The 19,830-nt window shown below is 40.6% G+C and overlaps 1 protein-coding gene across 1 annotated transcript in view; it reads left to right on the top strand.

The window, feature by feature from the left end:
• Nucleotides 1-14,042, top strand: part of LOC117529046 (transmembrane protein 132C-like) — a 476,757-nt gene extending 462,715 nt beyond the window's left edge. Inside the window, exons 9-10 of the mRNA XM_034191745.1 lie at nt 11,505-11,696; nt 12,163-14,042. Coding sequence (XP_034047636.1) covers nt 11,505-11,696; nt 12,163-13,221 — 1,251 coding nt within the window. The 3' untranslated portion in view covers nt 13,222-14,042. The remainder of the gene's footprint in view (nt 1-11,504; nt 11,697-12,162) is intronic.
• Nucleotides 14,043-19,830: the final 5,788 nt, after the last annotated feature.

Raw genomic sequence — 19,830 nt, 5'->3', positions numbered from 1 at the left:
GTATGAAATCATTAATTCATTCACTCCTAACATTTGGTTCTGATTGCTGACTTAATAATTAAGTTGACACAGTAATTAATAAGTAATTATGATCCTTGTTTGTGATCTCTCATCTTTGATCATTTATCCCTGATCCTGACCACTGACCTTTGATCCTAATCATCATCTTTAAACTGGACCTTCAACAGGTACTTCAGAAGGTTTTCAGATTCACCTAGAAATAAAAGTATGTAGAGGCACAAGATACGACCTTCTTCCATGAAGGGATAGCGAAGCTGGTACCAAGAGCATATTGAAAAGTAATGCAAGAACAATCTTTCTCCTGTGATGTTTTTTGATTAAGACAGAAAACCATCTGTAATACACTTGTAGATCCTGACTGATAATTTTAGATCCTGATCACTCATCTATGATCCAGACCTTAGATCCTGATCATCACCTTGAGTCTATAACTTTAATCCTGAGTGGTAATCTTAGATCCTGACCACTCATCTTTGAGGCAGACCTCAGATTCTGATCACTCATGTTTGATCCAGACCTTAGATTTTGATTGCTGATCTTAGATCCTGATCACTCATCTTTCATCCAGACATTAGATCCTGATTGCATCTTTGATCCAGATCTTAGATTTTGATTGCTGATCTTAGATCCTGATCACTCATCTTTGATCCAGACCTTACTGTTATGTGTCGGACGCAGCTCGGAGAACCGACCAGCGTTTGAAGGACCCAGTATGAAATAAGCAGAGCACGGTACAAAGGCTAACTGAATTTAATACATAACAGTGATAATACAAAAAGGTGCGGTCTGGCGTGGTGCGCTCCCAGCAGCGCTAACGGTCCGGAGCCAGAAGCTGTTTCGGACCCAAGGACCCCGCTGACACCCCCCAGGTGGCCGCAACAACCGAGTCTGTGAAAGAAGGAACCATTATGTGAGTCCACACTCTACACACAGAACACTTAAAGGTGTACAAACAGCAAACACTTCCTGGCTTGATTGCTGATCAGCTTCCAACCTGCAGGCATGGAACATCCAGTTCACAAAACTCCACCGCAGTGGAAGCTGATACATGACTAACAAACAGCTCAATACAATAAGGTGTGAGGGACACCACATTTACTGACTGTATAACTGTTAGTCACAAAATCTAACGTACCTCAGGAAGTGTGCTGACGAGCGTGAAACCTCACCCCCTCCTCTTTCACAGACTGTGCATCAAACCTGGACGTTCTCAGCATCCGCTGCTGATGAGATGGCTCCCGAGACGACGATCTCACCCGTCTGGTCACAAGGTCGAGTCTCTGGCAAATACACACTGTGCACTCCAGTCTTAAATGCCAACATGCTCCAATCCATCCAGATGCACCTCAGCTGTGAGTCCTGACGAGTCGCAGGTGATCAGGGTGAGGTCCTGACAGCCTCAGCAACACAGCCACTCAGTCCCAAATGCACGCCACCTGGGAGGAAAACAAAAAGACAAACAAACCGGCAGCCAGGCCCCCCCCCAGCCATATAACAGTACCCCACCCTCACGGGAAGCCTCCCGGCGACCACACACACCTGGCCCAGGAGAAACACCCCCCCTCCAGGGACCATGGCTGGAAACCGCGTCTGCGTTCGTCCTCCAACAGACTGGTTGAACTGGCTGCATCTTTGCCCTTGTTTGACAGTCTCAGCACAGGTGTGGCCAGGAGTTCCTACACCTGTGCGGTCAGCCTTTAACCAAACATGTGTGATTAGTCAGAAAACAAAACAACCAAAACATCCCCCCCGCCCCAGGGGACCGTCCCATCAAACCCCAGGGAAGGGGAGAAAGGAAAAACAACCCAACCCAAGCCCACAAACAAAAACACTAAAACACCCCCCCCCCCCCAGAGGACCGTTCCATCAAACCCCAGGGAAGGGGAGAAAAGAAAAACAATCCAAATTTAAGCTCACAAACAAATGCCAAAATACCCCCCCCCCCTCCTCCCCCCCAAACGACACGTAGGGACCAACACCCCCCAGAGGGCCACCCGCCAGCTCCAGGAGTAATAACCACGGCCGAGGTCCCTCTGGGATCCAACGTCACCCACGGGGACCACCAGCGCCCCCCAGAGGACCACTCGTCAACTCCAGGAGACGCCTCCCCGCATGACTAATGGACCCAGCCCCGGCCGTCCACGGCTAGATGGACCCAACGCCCGTTCCCCCCCAGAGGACACCACAGTCAAACCCTGAGGGCGGAAACTGGGGGAGGGAAAACAAAAAAAAAACCCAAACCCCCCCCCCTCCCCTCCCGGGTGCAGAGGCTACCTGGGAAACGCCCAGCACAACCTAACTGCACCCCTCCAGCAATGCCGACACTACGGCACACCCGGCTGGAGTCAGAGGAGAAGAGAGGGCATAACAAAAAAACAAAGAGAAAAAACAACCCAAAGACCACCCCATCACCCCCCAGGGGACCGTACCATCCAACCCTGGGGATGTGAAACAAAAAGAAACAAAGGAAAAAAAAAAAAAACAGACCAACACACAGTTGTTTGGGTCCCTGTTCTCTTTGTGTTTTTTTGTTTTTTGCAAAGGCTACAGGGTCACACCCCCAGACAAATAGTGGACAACAAAAAAGAAAAGCCCACACAAAAACCAACTCAAAAAACACCCACACAAAATGAACTAACACAAAACAAATCAGTGAGTTATACCGTCAAGCTCAACCAAATGGAACACACCTGTTCCTACTCAAGAGCTTGACGGTAACGTGATTCAGTCACCACAAGGGGGAACCAGAGTGCTAAAAATGAAAAAACCCCTTGGGCGACAGAAAAAAACAAACGAGCTGCTTTTGTGTGCGCAGCTGAGTGCAACACACAACCAAAATGTGCTCAACTAAATAACGCCGGAGCTGATACAACAGACGCAGTAGTTACCTTTCTCCGGGGAAACGGGGCTATGACTGTAACACAGGAAGCCCAGCGACCCGTGCTAACAGAGCTCCGCCGTGCGCGTGAACCCATTACAAACGCACTCTTGCAGCTCCCGTTTACACCTCTTATCCGGTCGGAGTGTGACGCGAAGCCGTCGCCAGTCACACTCCACCACGACCCACGGATAAGGCACAACACAGGAACACGGCTGCAAGAGAGCACAAATTAGTATCCAGTAATGGGTTTCAAACACGCACCTTCCGGGCGGAGAGCCCCGCAACTGATCCGGATAACCACTGAACGTCTGCTGCCGCCTTCCCGGCGCGTTACCGTCTCTGCTACCGCTGGGTCCGTGATGTTTGGCCAGAGACTACTGTTATGTGTCGGACGCAGCTCGGAGAACCGACCAGCGTTTGAAGGACCCAGTATGAAATAAGCAGAGCACGGTACAAAGGCTAACTGAATTTAATACATAACAGTGATAATACAAAAAGGTGCGGTCTGGCGTGGTGCGCTCCCAGCAGCGCTAACGGTCCGGAGCCAGAAGCTGTTTCGGACCCAAGGACCACGCCGACACCCCCCAGGTGGCCGCAACAACCGAGTCTGTGAAAGAAGGAACCATTATGTGAGTCCACACTCTACACACAGAACACTTAAAGGTGTACAAACAGCAAACACTTCCTGGCTTGATTGCTGATCAGCTTCCAACCTGCAGGCATGGAACATCCAGTTCACAAAACTCCACCGCAGTGGAAGCTGATACATGACTAACAAACAGCTCAATACAATAAGGTGTGAGGGACACCACATTTACTGACTGTATAACTGTTAGTCACAAAATCTAACGTACCTCAGGAAGTGTGCTGACGAGCGTGAGACCTCACCCCCTCCTCTTTCACAGACTGTGCATCAAACCTGGACGTTTCTCAGCATCCGCTGCTGATGAGATGGCTCCCGAGACGACGATCTCACCCGTCTGGTCACAAGGTCGAGTCTCTGGCAAATACACACTGTGCACTCCAGTCTTAAATGCCAACATGCTCCAATCCATCCAGATGCACCTCAGCTGTGAGTCCTGACGAGTCGCAGGTGATCAGGGTGAGGTCCTGACAGCCTCAGCAACACAGCCACTCAGTCCCAAATGCACGCCACCTGGGAGGAAAACAAAAAGACAAACAAACCGGCAGCCAGGCCCCCCCCCAGCCATATAACACTTACATCCTAATTGCTGATCTTAGATTCAGACCACTCATCTTTGATCCAGATCTTAGATTTTCATGCTGATCTTAGGTCCTGATCACTCAGCTTTGGTCCAGACCTTAGATCCTGATCTTTTATACTTTATTTACTTATAGCACTTTCAAATTAAACATACAATATTCTTTTATAAAAGTTTACAACACAATAAACTCCCAAATATTCAAAGTGCAGAAATTAAAGAAGAAATAACAAATTAAGAATTGCATAAAAATCTAAATAAAAGAAATACTGTATTTTCCTAGAGTATAAGTCACAGGACCTCCCAAACTAGTACAAAACTGTGACTTATACTCTGGAATACACAGTAATATAGTAATAATATTATAGTGATAATAACATAATAATATCCCAGTGTCTTTATTTCAAGGTAGTTGAAAAAATAAAATCTTAAGTTAAATTTAAAAAAATTACAGGTGAACGTGAATACTTAATTTAATTTAATACTTAACCAAGCGACTGTTCCACAGTATGAGTGCATGAAATGGGAAATGCTCTCCAACCTGCTGTTTTCTCACAAATCCTCAGAACAAACAGCAGGTCAGTCTCATGCAGAAATCATACGAACAGCCATAGAAGACTGCACACAACCTGTCAGTATCTGATGAGCACCACTTTACAAATCTGCCTTCAGGTACACAGGCAGCAGATGTTTTCAACACTCTGGTAATATGATCAAATTTTCAAATTTTATATATATATATATATATATATATATAATCTAAAAAATATATAATAGCAACAACAACAATCATCTTCATCTACACACTGAATTTAAAGAGATTAGAAGACATCCAGTTTTTTTTTTTTTTTTTTTTTTTAATTTCAGGTAGGCAATCCTCCAGTTTTGTAATCTGAGAGGCATTATCAACAAAAATAGTCATCAGGATAAAAATGAAACAATCCCATGTATACATACAGTTCATCTGGAAAGTATTCACAGTGCTTCACTTTTTCCTCATTTTATGTTACAACCTTATTTCTGAATTGAGAAAATACATTTTTACCCTCAAAATTCTATGTGCAGCACCCCATAATGACAACACAAAAAAGTGCTGTTTTTTTTTTTTGCAAAGTTATTAAAAATATAAAAATTAAGAAATCATATGTACATAAGTATTCACATCCTTTGCTCAGTACTTTGTTGATGCACCTTTGGCACCAATTACAGCCTCAAGTCTTCTTGAATATCAATCAATCAATCAATCAATCAATCAATCAATTTTATTTATATAGCGCCAAATCACAACAAACAGTTGCCCCAAGGCGCTTTATATTGTAAGGCAAGGCCATACAATAATTACGTAAAACCCCCAACGGTCAAAACGACCCCCTGTGAGCAAGCACTTGGCGACAGTGGGAAGGAAAAACTCCCTTTTAACAGGAAGAAACCTCCAGCAGAACCAGGCTCAGGGAGGGGCAGTCTTCTGCTGGGACTGGTTGGGGCTGAGGGAGAGAACCAGGAAAAAGTCATGCTGTGGAGGAGAGCAGAGATCAATCACTAATGATTAAATGCAGAGTGGTGCATACAGAGCAAAAAGAGAAAGAAACACTCAGTGCATCATGGGAACCCCCCAGCAGTCTAAGTCTATAGCAGCATAACTAAGGGATGGTTCAGGGTCACCTGATCCAGCCCTAACTATAAGCTTTAGCAAAAAGGAAAGTTTTAAGCCTAATCTTAAAAGTAGAGAGGGTGTCTGTCTCCCTGATCTGAATTTGGAGCTGGTTCCACAGGAGAAGAGCCTGAAAGCTGAAGGCTCTGCCTCCCATTCTACTCTTACAAACCCTAGGAACTACAAGTAAGCCTGCAGTCTGAGAGCGAAGCGCTCTATTGGGGTGATATGGTATTATGAGGTCCCTAAGATAAAATGGGACCTGATTATTCAAAACCTTATAAGTAAGAAGAAGAATTTTAAATTCTATTCTAGAATTAACAGGAAGCCAATGAAGAGAGGCCAATATGGGTGAGATATGCTCTCTACTTCTAGTCCCCGTTAGTACTCTAGCTGCAGCATTTTGAATTAACTGAAGGCTTTTCAGGGATCTTTTAGGACAACCTGATAATAATGAATTACAATAGTCCATCCTAGAGGAAATAAATGCATGAATTAGTTTTTCAGCATCACTCTGAGACAAGACCTTTCTAATTTTAGAGATATTGCGTAAATGCAAAAAAGCAGTCCTACATATTTGTTTAATATGCGCTTTGAATGACATATCCTGTTCAAAAATGACTCCAAGATTTCTCACAGTATTACTAGAGGTCAGGGTAATGCCATCCAGAGTAAGGATCTGGTTAGACACCATGTTTCTAAGATTTGTGGGGCCAAGTACAATAACTTCAGTTTTATCTGAGTTTAAAAGCAAGAAATTAGAGGTCATCCATGTCTTTATGTCTGTAAGACAATCCTGCAGTTTAGCTAATTGGTGTGTGTCCTCTGGCTTCATGGATAGATAAAGCTGGGTATCATCTGCGTAACAATGAAAATTTAAGCAATGCCGTCTAATAATACTGCCTAAGGGAAGCATGTATAAAGTGAATAAAATTGGTCCTAGCACAGAACCTTGTGGAACTCCATAATTAACCTTAGTCTGTGAAGAAGATGGGGGTCTAATAGACATGTTGATGGTTTGGATGAAGTAACTAATGAAAATAACTCCGACAGAACAATCTGAGAGAAAGAGTCTAACCAAATATCGGCATCACTGAAAGCAGCCAAAGATAATGATACGTCTTTGGGATGGTTATGAGTAATTTTTTCTCTAATAGTTAAAATTTTATTAGCAAAGAAAGTCATGAAGTCATTACTAGTTAAAGTTAAAGGAATACTCGGCTCAATAGAGCTCTGACTCTTTGTCAGCCTGGCTACAGTGCTGAAAAGAAACCTGGGGTTGTTCTTATTTTCTTCAATTAGTGATGAGTAGTAAGATGTCCTAGCTTTACAGAGGGCTTTTTTATAGAGCAACAGACTCTTTTTCCAGGCTAAGTGAAGATCTTCTAAATTAGTGAGACACCATTTCCTCTCCAACTTACGGGTTATCTGCTTTAAGCTGCGAGTTTGTGAGTTATACCACGGAGTCAGGCACTTCTGATTTAAAGCTCTCTTTTTCAGAGGAGCTACAGCATCCAAAGTTGTCTTCAATGAGGATGTAAAACTATTGACGAGATACTGTATCTCACTTACAGAGTTTAGGTAGCTACTCTGCACTGTGTTGGTATATGGCATTAGAGAACATAAAGAAGGAATCATATCCTTAAACCTAGTTACAGCGCTTTCTGAAAGACTTCTAGTGTAATGAAACTTATTTCCCACTGCTGGGTAGTCCATCAGAGTAAATGTTATTAAGAAATGATCAGACAGAAGGGAGTTTTCAGGGAATACTGTTAAGTCTTCAATTTCCATACCATAAGTTAGAACAAGATCTAAGATATGATTAAAGTGGTGGGTGGACTCATTTACATTTTGAGCAAAGCCAATTGAGTCTAATAATAGATTATATGCAGTGTTGAGGCTGTCACAAGTGTGAATATGATGCCACAAGTTTGGTGCACCTATCTTTGGGCAGTTTTGTCCATTCCTCTTTGCAGCACCTCTCAAGCTCCATCAGGTTGGATGGGGAGCTTCGGTGCACAGACATTTTCAGATCTCTCCAGAGATGTTAAATCAGATTCAGGTCTGGACTCAAGAACATTTACAGAGTTGTCCTGAAGCCACTCCTTTGATATCTTGGCTGTGTGCTTCGGGTCATTGTCCTGCTGAAGAATGAACCGTCACCCAAGTCTGAGGTCAAGAGCACTCTGGAGCAGGTTTTCATCCAAGTTTTCATCCTCCCCTTCTGTCTACTCCTACTGTTCTATGCTGCGATGTGACACTGAAATTTCCCCATTGAGGGATGAATAAAGGCTTTCTTATCTTATCTTATTTTATCTTATATCTCTGTACATTGCTGCATTCATCTTTCTCTCAATCCTGACTTGTCTCAAAGTTCCTGCTGCTGAAAAACATCTCCACAGTATGATGCTACCACCACCATGCTTCACTGTAGGGATGGTGCCTGAATTTCTCCCAAAGAGATCAATCTTTGTCTCATTAGAGCAGAGAATTTTGTTTTTCATGGTCTAAAAGTCCTTCAGGTGCCTTTTGGCAAACTTCAGGTGGGCTGCCATGTGCCTTTTACTAAGGAGTGGCTTCTGGCCACTCTACCATACAGGCCTGAATAGTGGATTACTGCAAAGATGGTTGTCCTTCTGGAAGGTTCTCCTCTCTCCACAGAGGAATGCTGGAGCTCTGACAAGAGTGACCATCGGGTTCTTGGTCACCTCCCTGACAAAGACCCTTCTCCCCCGATCACTCAGTTTAGATGGGCAGCCATCTCTACGAAGAGTCCTGGTGGATCCAAACTGATTTCTTTTACAGATGATGGAGGCCACTGTGTTCATTAGGACCTTCAAAGCAGCAGAAATGCTTCTGTGCCCTTCCTCAGATTTGTGCCTTGTGACAATCCTGTCTTGGGTGTCTACAGACAATTCCTTTGACTTCATGCTTGATTTGTGCTCTGACATGCACTGTCAACTGTGGGACTTCATATGTAGACAGGTGTGTGCTTTTCCAAATCATGTCCAATCAACCACATTTACCCAGGTGGACTCCAGTTAAGCTGTAGAAACATCTCGGGATGCACCTGAGTTCAATTTTGAGCTTCATGGCAAAAGCTGTGAATACTTATGTACATGTGACTTCTTTGGTTTGTTTTTATTTTTTTTAATAAGTTTACAAAACTCTCAAACGTTTTTCATGTTGTCATTATGGGGTGTTGTGTGCAGAATTTTGAAGGAAAAAAAATGTATTTAATCCATTTTGGAATAATGCTGTATCATTTAAAAAACAAAGCAACAAGTGCAGCACTGTGAAGATTTTCTGGATGTACAGCATAATTCAATTAAAAGGTGAGACATAGAGAAAAAAAAGTGGGCCGAGAATAGAACCCTGAGGTAGGCCATATCTGACTATCGACAATTCAGATGTACGTGTTGTTATAAAAGCCCCACTAAGACTGTGAAAAAATATATATTGTGATCCAGTGCATCAAATACTGCGCTTAGATACAGTAACAACAACTCTGACATGGTATCTGCATCACTTTGAAAATCACTGCAAAGGTTATGTTTTTGATGTAGTTTGATGTGGTCTGTCAAATTTTGCTTTGATCCCATAATCAAAATTTAATAAACCCTTCCTTGACCCAAGGCCAACCTCTTCAACACAGTTCTTTGAAAGATATCCTGCTGACAAACAAGCAGACAAATGCTACTGAATTCATGACATCATTAGTTGCAGTTAATAACCTCAATTTGTATAATTTCTTGCTGTAACTGTAAAATATGAAATAAGATTTAATTTGCTGAGTGCTCTTTCACCAATTTCATTTTTGCTCTGACATCTGAGGTAGGGTTGAACCATAAATTACATTTTTTGATGCCATAGATTTTTAGCTATGTTTGAAATTCAAGGATATGAATTTCAGGGTGTGTGAGAGAAGACAGAGGAGAAGGTAAAAATTGAAAGTGGGAAGACAAAAGGGAAGAAACTAGGGAACAGCTTCTGTACAAATGAGCCGGTGATCAGTGCTGACAGATCATTATGGCTTGTAAATGCAGCTGTGCAGAGGCGGCTGGAGGACGGACCGAAGCTCTAATTGGAGCGGATGGCAGAGATTCTCATCTCATAACAATATCATAACTATTTACATGCTTGCACATCAGGCAACTTAGAGAGGCAGAAGATGTGTGAAAAGGGAGGTGATGACATGTTTGCGACTATGCTTGAGGTTTTCTTCATGTTTGTTTGCATTCAGTTTCCACTAATAGATACAAGTTACTTACATCCTGCAACTATACACAGTCATGATGTGTGGACATTGACAGTTTCTTTGGTGTTACCCTGCACACTGGCAAAGCAAGCTATTATAATTGTTCCAGTGCGTGGTTTGAACAAAATGATTAAAATACAGCTGGATGGATTTTCACCAAACATGAGGTAAATATTATTTGGACAGATATTTCGAAATGATTAACTTTTGGAGAAGATCGGACAAAGATCAAGATGAACAAAAACATGGTGCATAAAATATCTTCTGCTATATTTCCACAACCAAAAGAATTAGAAGGAGCAAGAAGGAAGAAGAACCCTGATTGTCATTGTACATTCATGGAAGCCAGGAAATTTTGGATCGTCTATTTTACCCAGTGGTTTTCCAACTGTGAGGCATGCCCCCCTGGGGCGCCAGAGTTCTGCAGGGGGGACACAAAAAATAACTGCAAACACTGTTAACCAACAAACGAAGAAGGGGAAAAAAAGGAAAAACAAAACATTGTTAACTAACATGCCAGGAGCAAAATGGATAAATTTTAGTGTGTAAATCTACCAGTGAGAAGACAGAGTTTGTGGCAACTTAAAAAAAAGAAGAAAGTAGAGGACGATCATCGGTTGCTCCTCTCCACAGTGCATCCCCCCATCAGCCGCCTGTGTGCGACAAAGACCCTGAATCATTGCTCACACTGAACAAGAGGTGGGACTAGATGAGAGACTAAATATGTATAAAAGTTGAATGAATATTATTCGTTAAAATGTGTTACTTATGTCAAAGATGTTTCAAAACGCACAGATGCTTAAATGTTCAAAAAATGTTTAAGATATGACAAAAGGTAAAAATAAAAGTTTTTTTTTTTTAAAAAAACAAATGTTTGAAAAGTGTAAAATGTGTGAAAGAATAGAGTTTTTAAAATGTTTACAAAGACTGTAAAATGTGAAAATGCATAGACAGTTCCTTAAAAACACACAAATATATTTAAAATGTGTTTAACGTGTAAAAGAATAAAAAGAAACACACGAAGATGTTGAAATTGTGCGTATGTGTTTTGTGTTGGGGATTGCAGCTATTTATTTGTTCTGGGGGGGGGGGCTCACACGCCCACACTTTGAAAACCCCTAATTTAACCCATCCTAATTACAATTCAACACAATCCAACCACAAGGAGCAGTGTGTAGCCACAGTCGGGCACCCAGGGACCAACTCCAGATGTAGAGATGCCGTTGAAAGTTTGGTCTTGATTTGGGAGTGCATGAGCCAAAACAGACTCTTTGGAAATGACAAGACCAAGGCTGGACTCGAGTACTACAATACTACTTGTGGGGTCAATATTGTAACCAAATTCACATACACATCACCAGTGCACCCTCCCAAATCTGATCTCAGCAGGCAATGCAGATACTACAACATCCATCTAATTTGGATGTAACTACACTTGCATTAAAGCTGACAGTCTGTGTGTATTTTCAGGTGTTGTCTCCTCTGACGTCTTCGGTCCTGGCTGAAAGGAGCATCCGGGTTCTGGATGATAAAGTGAGTGTGATCGAGCTGGGTGTGCAGGTGGTATCTGGACTCTCACTGTCTTTGCAACTCAGCCCAGGGAGCAACAGGGCAATTGTCGCCACCACAACCACACAAGAAGTCATTGATTCGCTCACACAGGTACAAAAATATACAAACATCTTCCAATGGAGAAAATTCCTCACCTTTTTTCGACCCACTTGCAGTTTCCGCTGTGCTTTGCATTTTCCAATGCTGGTTTGGGTTAATTATGGAGCCTCCCATTTATAGTGAATTTTGTTTGATTTAATTCACTGTTTATATGGTGAAGCCATCTCTTTGATTTGCATATCCAAGCAATGAGCAGCTCTGTTACTCTGATAATTAGAATTTCAAATACAAGAAAGCTACTGTCTTCCTTTGGAGACAAACGAATATTTAGCTTTCAGGAGAACAGTCTCATGCACTCTGTTTATCCAACTGTTTCAGGGAGTCTTTTGACTGTAATTAAGACTTTTGCTTCCTTTGTTTTTTGCTTCCTGTCATACTGAATATTCAAATCACTGTTTTAGGAGCTATTTTAAGGGGTAGCCTTATTTTCTGTTGTCATCTGTGTGTCTTTGTTCAGGAATCCCTCATCAGTGCTTGGCTCCAGTTCAGCGATGGGTCCATGTCTCCTCTGGACAACTACAACCCTGCCCACTTCATTCTTTCTGCTACTTCGTTGGACAAACGAGTTGTGTCGGTGCAGCGCAGTCCGACGTGGAAGTGGCCCGTTGTCGTTCCCAAGGGTGAAGGTCAAGGTTCGATCGTGCGAGTCGAAATGAATCCAGCGGACGTTTGCCAGAAGGGGAAACGACGTAGTATCTTAGCTACTGGAACAGCAAACATACAGGTGAGGTTTGGCCAGCAGGAAGACCAGTACAGGCGGATGCGACCCGACCCGCCGTACTATGGTGGCTCCATCTCTGACATGGAAACTGGGTTGATCAACCGTGGTGCCACTACCATCAGAGGCCACGTTCCACTGAGGCCTAGTGGAGGCCGCTTGTCAGCGGACAATGTCCCGAATGAATTCTCAGAATATCCAGACCAATCAGAACTTCCACGGAGTCGCAGCACTGAGGAGAACTTGTCACCATCTCGACGAGGTCTAACAGACCTGGAGATCGGCATGTATGCTCTCCTGGGAGTCTTCTGCCTGGCAATCCTAGTTTTTCTTATCAACTGCATCTCTTACGCATATAAGTACCGAAGCAAACAGCTGTCGCTGGAGGCCCCAGAGGCAATGCCCCATGCCCATGACTGGGTTTGGCTGGGCCAAGAGGAGGGACTGTGCCTGCAGCAGCAGCAGCAGCAGGAGGAGCTGGATGGCACACTAGAGGAAGGCAGTCAACTTCTAAATGGAATCGAATGTGGTAACTCCAGTGTGGGAAGCTGTAGCTTAAGTGGGCGAGATCATAGGAACGAGTCTCTTAACTCACCCACCACCAAGAGAAAGCGGGTGAAATTCACTACGTTCACCAGTGTTAAGTCCAGTAATGGATGTCCAGTGCTCAGCCCTTTAGCATTGGTGCAGACCAGTGAGATCAAATGGGTATGTCCGGACATCGAGCTCGGAGACTCGAAGGATCTTAGGAACTACATGGAAAGGCTGAATGAGAACTCTGTTAAGAACATTGCATAGGGGAGTACTGTGCATTTTCAATTAACGGAACGGAAACTCACCTGAATGCCTTCAGATTAAGGAGGGAGTGAATGTTGAACAGAGATGCTGAAAAAATAAAAGCGAAAACTAACTGGGGTTGGTGGTCAAACTGTACCACACCATGACAGGATGGGTGCAACCGTTCTGTTTCCATGGCAGAAATCAAAGGCTCGAGTACCAGACTTCACTCAGACATGATAATGCCACAACACCTCTGCATAGTTTTAAACAGACAAATGTGAATTTGATATTGTTGCTTAACTAAAATGTATGTTTTGTCTTTTGAAATCGGTTTCTATTTTCATCGGTTTTTTAAATGACATTTTATTTTTTATTGTTGTATTAGTTGTATTTTTTGTGCTTTGTTCCCTTTTCCCATAGTTGCTGTATGCCCTGTATCACAAACAGTATTATACAAGAGAAGAGGTAAACTAATTTGAATTGTGTATATAAATGCAGTTTCATTTTGAAGTATTATGTGTAAAGTAACATTTTGTAAAGTGCTGTTTGGTTTTGTTTAGTTTTTTTTTTAGTTTGATTTTAGTTTTCGTGCATTTCCATTCATCAGAGCTAGATTTGGGCAATACGAAGTGTGCAAAAGTCTTAAGCTCCCTCATATTTCTGTATAAATGTTTTTTATTCTTTTTCTTCTTCGGTACAGGTCATTAAAAAGTAAAGTTTCCAAATATTAAAGAACTGTATCTTTTATTAAATCCAATGAAGATTAATATCAGATCACAAAGCATAATTATTATTTTGTAGCTTTATAGCCCAACACATAATTCCTCAAGGACAACAAATAAGATAATGATCAAAAACTTATGAATTGATAAACAGATTCTTACAAATAATATTCAGGAGATAGTTCTGAATTTATGCAGCAAATTTTGATTTTTCTCTCCCTAGGTGTTTGTTTTTTTTGGGGGGGGGGGGGGGGGTTTGCACAGTATTATATATTTTTTTTTACAGTCTTGAGGATAATTCTTATTTCTTTCCCACACAAGTATAAAACTACCAATATATGACACAAGAGCAAAATTTTAATTTTACTAGGCTTTGGATGTTTTTAGTCAGGAAAGAAAAATGTGAGAGATAATCAAGCAAGGTACAGAGTGAATGGGGTCTGTGAGAGAGAGAGCATTTCCACACAGAAATTTACTGAACCAGATAAATGTATCAAAATAAGTTGTGTGTGTGTGTGTGTGTGTTCAAAGGCAGTTACATTCTGTCTTTCATTTCCACATGTTAGGCTAGAAACCACCAAGGCCATTGCTGCTTGTTTTTAATTTGGCCAGTTTGTAACTTAATTCCCTTTGAACAGAATTATTTCAATTTTTACAGCTTGGTGAGACCAAAATTAAACTTGTGGTTTCAGTAAAATGTTACCTGTAGTGATTTAATAGACTTAAAATTATTTTTCAATCTACATATATCATTTGTAGTTGTAGCATCTATAACTAAAATGTTTTTAACTCAGGTTTGTTTACGCTGGATGTCACATAACAATCCTCATCAGAATTAACACTATCAAGTATAAGTACAGAATTTAAAATGTGTTCAGACAGATTTACCATGCAGTACTATCCTTATTTGTATTAGTGATTGACAGACATGACGTCCAAGACATTATGATTAACTGTAAATTTTTCAGTGTTCCAGTCATTGTTCTGCATACTTTAGTCTCTATTTTTCTTTAAATATATGAAAACTTTTTTGTTGTTCAGTAACTTTGTACATTTTATTAAATATTCTAACAATACAGAGTTTGTCTATTTTCATATTTTTCTGAACATATTCTAATTTCTGTGCTTAAATTATAGATGTGGCAGTAGTTCAGTCCAGGCCTGTATGGGTCTGTTTCACTGAACTATTTTGCCTGTTGTCATATTGATGAATCAGCCATTTCGCTCATTGTCCAAACTTTACTCAAATTATCGCCCAACTCTAACGATCTAATATATGATCTATATAACTGAAGTTGTTATAAAACTGTGTACCTGACATGAAAGGGTGCAGATAACCACATCCAAAACTCCCGGAGACATCGCTTCAGTTTACTTCATTCATTGTTAAACTAAGCATTGAATTGGTTTTGATATGTTGACATTGGCGTGTATAACCCAACTGTACATCCTCTGTTATATTAATAGAATTGTTTACACAACCTCCAGATTCTCTACGGCTTCAGATCTAAACCATCTGATGCCAAATGTAAATTCATGCTCAACACAGAAATAGTGGTCAGCATTCAAGAGCATCAACAGACATTCACAAAAAGTCTGGATTTCTCTTTGTATTTAGACTCCGGGGGGGAAAAGTCATCACAGGCTGGAAATTAAAACAAAATGTCATGTCAGTATTAGCCAAGTCCTTTTATGTTTGAAATTGGATGCAGGACTAATTAAACCTGAGGGTGATTCTTCTTCATCACACTGCTGTGTGAGTCATTGATTTCACTTTTATTTGTCCTTTGATGGGTCTGCTTTTTATCTGACGGAATATTTTTATGTCAGCCCACAGACAGTCTTTAAAGATATTAAATTCACAGTATGTGTATTATCCACTGTTATCAGTTCATTTTAACTTAATTCAAAAGCTTCCCATTGAAACTTCCAAATTACAGCTTTAGTATCTTATTTGCCTGTTTTGCATACTGTTTTGGTCCTATGTGTTATGAAACACAATCCACATGTGCCTGCTTCCAATGACAAGGCAGCATAAGTGGAGTCACATTTTGCCAAGTAAGAAGAAGAACGATGGACGCTAGTGGTTTTAAAACACCTATAAGGAAGAGCCATTAGAAAGTATTCCCCTCCTAGAGTTACTCTTGTAATATGAATGCTGGTGCGCACTGAAGACAGAGCTGAAGCTGCATAAACATTTAGATATCACTGCCAAGCTACAGAATAAGGATTATGATGTGGTCTTATTTATAACTTTTATAGGCTTTTTATTAGCAGTATTGATTTCACAAAATTTCACTGCCACTGAAATGACTCTCTCATGGGCAATAACTATAAGAGGAAATTGGTTGTATTGTAATTCTAGATAATCAAGCAAGCATAAAATGATTACAAAATGCAGACCATAACCAGTGCTAAAAGCAATGCAGCAGATTGTACCAGGCATGTTTGCAATCATTTCTTTACATCAACATGAACTATAATGCATCTTTGATTTGCATTACTTTTTGATCACTTATCAAATTGAATCACATGCCATGAATCTTGTTGGTGTTACTGATTGCATCCGGTGCAAGTTTCTCCCCCACAAAAAAAAAGTGGCAGATATATTTCCAGAAGAAACGCCATACTTCACGCATCACTAACATACATACAATACCTAGAAACTGATTAGGCTTGAGTGATGATATATCACATGATGGTAAAACCAGAATAAATTCCAGAGGTGTACAGAAACGTTTTGTCTGATAATTTATAGAGAATTACATCCAATTTAATCATCATTTAGCAAGACAATGGTCCAAAATACACCAAAGGACTTCATTAGGAGAAAATGTGAAAGGTTGCACACTGGTTGAGTCAATCTTATGACTTTAACCAAACTGAGTCTGCATTTGACCAACTGAAAAGGGAAACTACAGTGGCAGATGGGGGCCACAACACTTCCAAATAAAGACACTAGCAAATGCAAAAAACATCTGCATCAATTCAGCAACGAGTAGTCACATCAGAAACTCTTTCAAACTGAAAAACGCTGGCAAACATAGAGAATACAAACAAATATCACCTGCAGCATAAACATTAACACGCGGCAAAGCTCCACAACGCAACGGGAGAATGAGCAACAAAAAGAGATTTCTGTCCAGAGGACTTAAACCGACTTCTGCTTTCAATACAAATTAAATAATAAAGCAGGAAATGTTTTTTTTTTTGTAAATGTCCCCTGCATTGGGTACTGTTAATTTGGAAGCATTGTGACTCCTATCTGCCACTGTAAGAAACAGCCAAAAAAATAAAAAGCAAAATAGGCTGCTGTAAAAGCAAAACAAAACAAAAAAAAACTTAAAAATGTTACATTTTGAAAAAAAGACATGGAAACAAACAAGTGTTCTTTATTGGCAGACTTTGTGGTATACGTTCCAATATTATATATATTGGCGCATATACCGTGTGTGTATATATATATATATATATATATATATATATATATATATATAATGATATTAAAAGGGGTGGATGTTTATAAGCTTTTGCTTCTGTCTGCACCCTTTCAACCGCACAAAACTGGGAAATCGTTTGAGCTTTTTGTTTTACGAGATTTTTTGTTGAGTATGTGTATGTGCTGAATAAATTCATCCATTCATATTTTTCCTCACCTAAAATTGAGTGATCTTACATGAAAGGTGTTTTGTTCGATATCACATACCACACATACCAGAAAATACAGACTGACATTCTAAACCGTCTTCTTATTCAAATTTTGATCTCAAACCTAAACGTCTTCACTGTAGAGCTAAAGCAAATGAACCAGCTTTGTCTTCTAATTGCAGGGACAATACAGGAACTGTCTGTCAGATAAGCAGTGGAATACGAGGTCTATTAGAAAAGTATCTGACCTTATTATTTTTTTCAAAAACCATGTGGATTTGAATCACGTGTGATTGCGTCAGACAAGCTTGAACCCTCGTGCGCATGCTTTAAGTGAGGAGTGGTCCAGCCCCTCGGCGGATTTTCATTGTCAGGAAATGGCGGAATGATTTGGGCTTTTTTTCATCCGTCCTTAAAGCTGTAGTAACAGTCCTTATTCTCTGTGAAGACCGTAAAATTTTCACCGAAAGCCAGATAAATTTTTTTTGACTGGTTTCCAGCTGCCAGTCTCTAACAGTTTCTGAAAAAATTCTGATGGAAAAAAAGCCCGAATCATTCCGCCATTTCCTGACAATGAAAATCCGCAGAGGGGGTGGACCACTCCTCACTCAAAGCCTGCTCACAGGGAATGACGCAACCGACAGGTGTGGAAAAACTCACATGTGATTCAAATCCATATGGTTTTTCAAAAAAATAATAAGGTCGTATACTTTTCTAATAGACCTCGTATATTACCAATGTGAACAACTTTTGAACACCAGATGAAGTTTGAGAGCATGTGCTGTGTTTAGGTGTAAGCCTAACATTCATTTTTGTCACACATTAAGGTCCATCATCACTTGTACACAGAAATGTACTGTTAAAAAGGTTTGAGGCCAACAATGTCAGCGCTCTGAAAGGCCTGCAACCCTCTCAGACAATTTATCCTTGTCCAGTGAATCAAACCTGCTCTGTTCTAAAAGGGCAGCCTAATTCCACATTACTTACTTCAGTCTTATTACATATTAATGTGGCATTTCCTATGAAATCTGTCTTGCTAGCTAATTGTACCGGTGAGTCTACTCAAGTATAATTTATATTCTAATTAAAGGTAAATCCAAGCAAATGTGGGCTGAGGATGTCCCCAGATTACCAGAAAAGCCAAAGGTTGTAAACACACAAAAAATAAATAAATAAATTGAGTATAGTTTCAGTACAAAGTTGGCTGTGGAGGCAGTATGATTGGGGTAACATCTATAAAGGAGATGAACAATCAATGAAACTTTGAAATAAAAAATGCGGTGGAATGTAGTGGTGAAAAATAAACATTTACGAGGGGAAAACCCATTGAGAACTCAAAAACGTGAGAGGCATTCTAAGGGGTATTTTTTCTAATCAACCTTGAACCCGGTCATGTCAACAACCCATTTTCTGCATGGTAATGCTCTATTGCCATGGAAATTGCTGCACTTGTTAGAGAGATAAAGGGTATATTTGCATTTTGAAGCTGACATACAGCTGTAGCTGCTTTGTGATACTGTCCAACAGGTCTGTTAGCCAAATAGTTGTGTATCATGTACCAGGACCAAGTGTCTGGACTGCATATACAGTCTATGGTCAAACCCTCCATTTGCCTATTGATGTATCCCATAATCCCCAATGTGCCAGAGAGACCCTGCAATCAAAACATGCAGAAACCACATGACAACAATTGCAAATGAACATTATACTACCAAAATGTAAATTTTGTAAATGTAAATACTCCAAATATTCCATGTCTGCTACCTTCAACCTGTGTGGAACATTATAAACCCAAAGCAAATTTCAGACATCTTGTATATATTACTTTGGAACAAACGGCACAAGCAGTGTTGTAAAGGAAGAAAACTGCCAATAAAACTGATTATTTACAGGTATTATACCAAAGGGGCCCAATTACTTAAGCAACCCATCATCTTGGCTTTTATATTTTGAATTAATTTATATCAAGTTGTAGAGATTTGCTTTGAGTTTAAGGAAGACAATTTTATTTTGAGAAGCCAGATTTACTTTTTGTATTTGAAATAGCATAAATAAATTAAAATGTGTGAAATACCAAAGGGCCGAATACTTTTGCAAGGCACTGTATGTATTGCTTATCATAAGAGAAGGCAAGGCAGCAAGAATCCCCATCACCAAAGAAACAAAAACATGAAGGGAAACAAAATCAAGACCAGTGATGGCATAATGAAATCTGCAACCTCACCACTAGGTGGTACTAAATTCTACATAGTCACTT

Source organism: Thalassophryne amazonica, chromosome 17, assembly GCF_902500255.1.
Source record: "Thalassophryne amazonica chromosome 17, fThaAma1.1, whole genome shotgun sequence".
NCBI classification, from domain to species: domain Eukaryota; kingdom Metazoa; phylum Chordata; class Actinopteri; order Batrachoidiformes; family Batrachoididae; genus Thalassophryne; species Thalassophryne amazonica.
The sequence above is the reverse complement of the archived record's forward strand: the minus strand, read 5'-3'. Positions and strand labels throughout refer to the sequence as shown.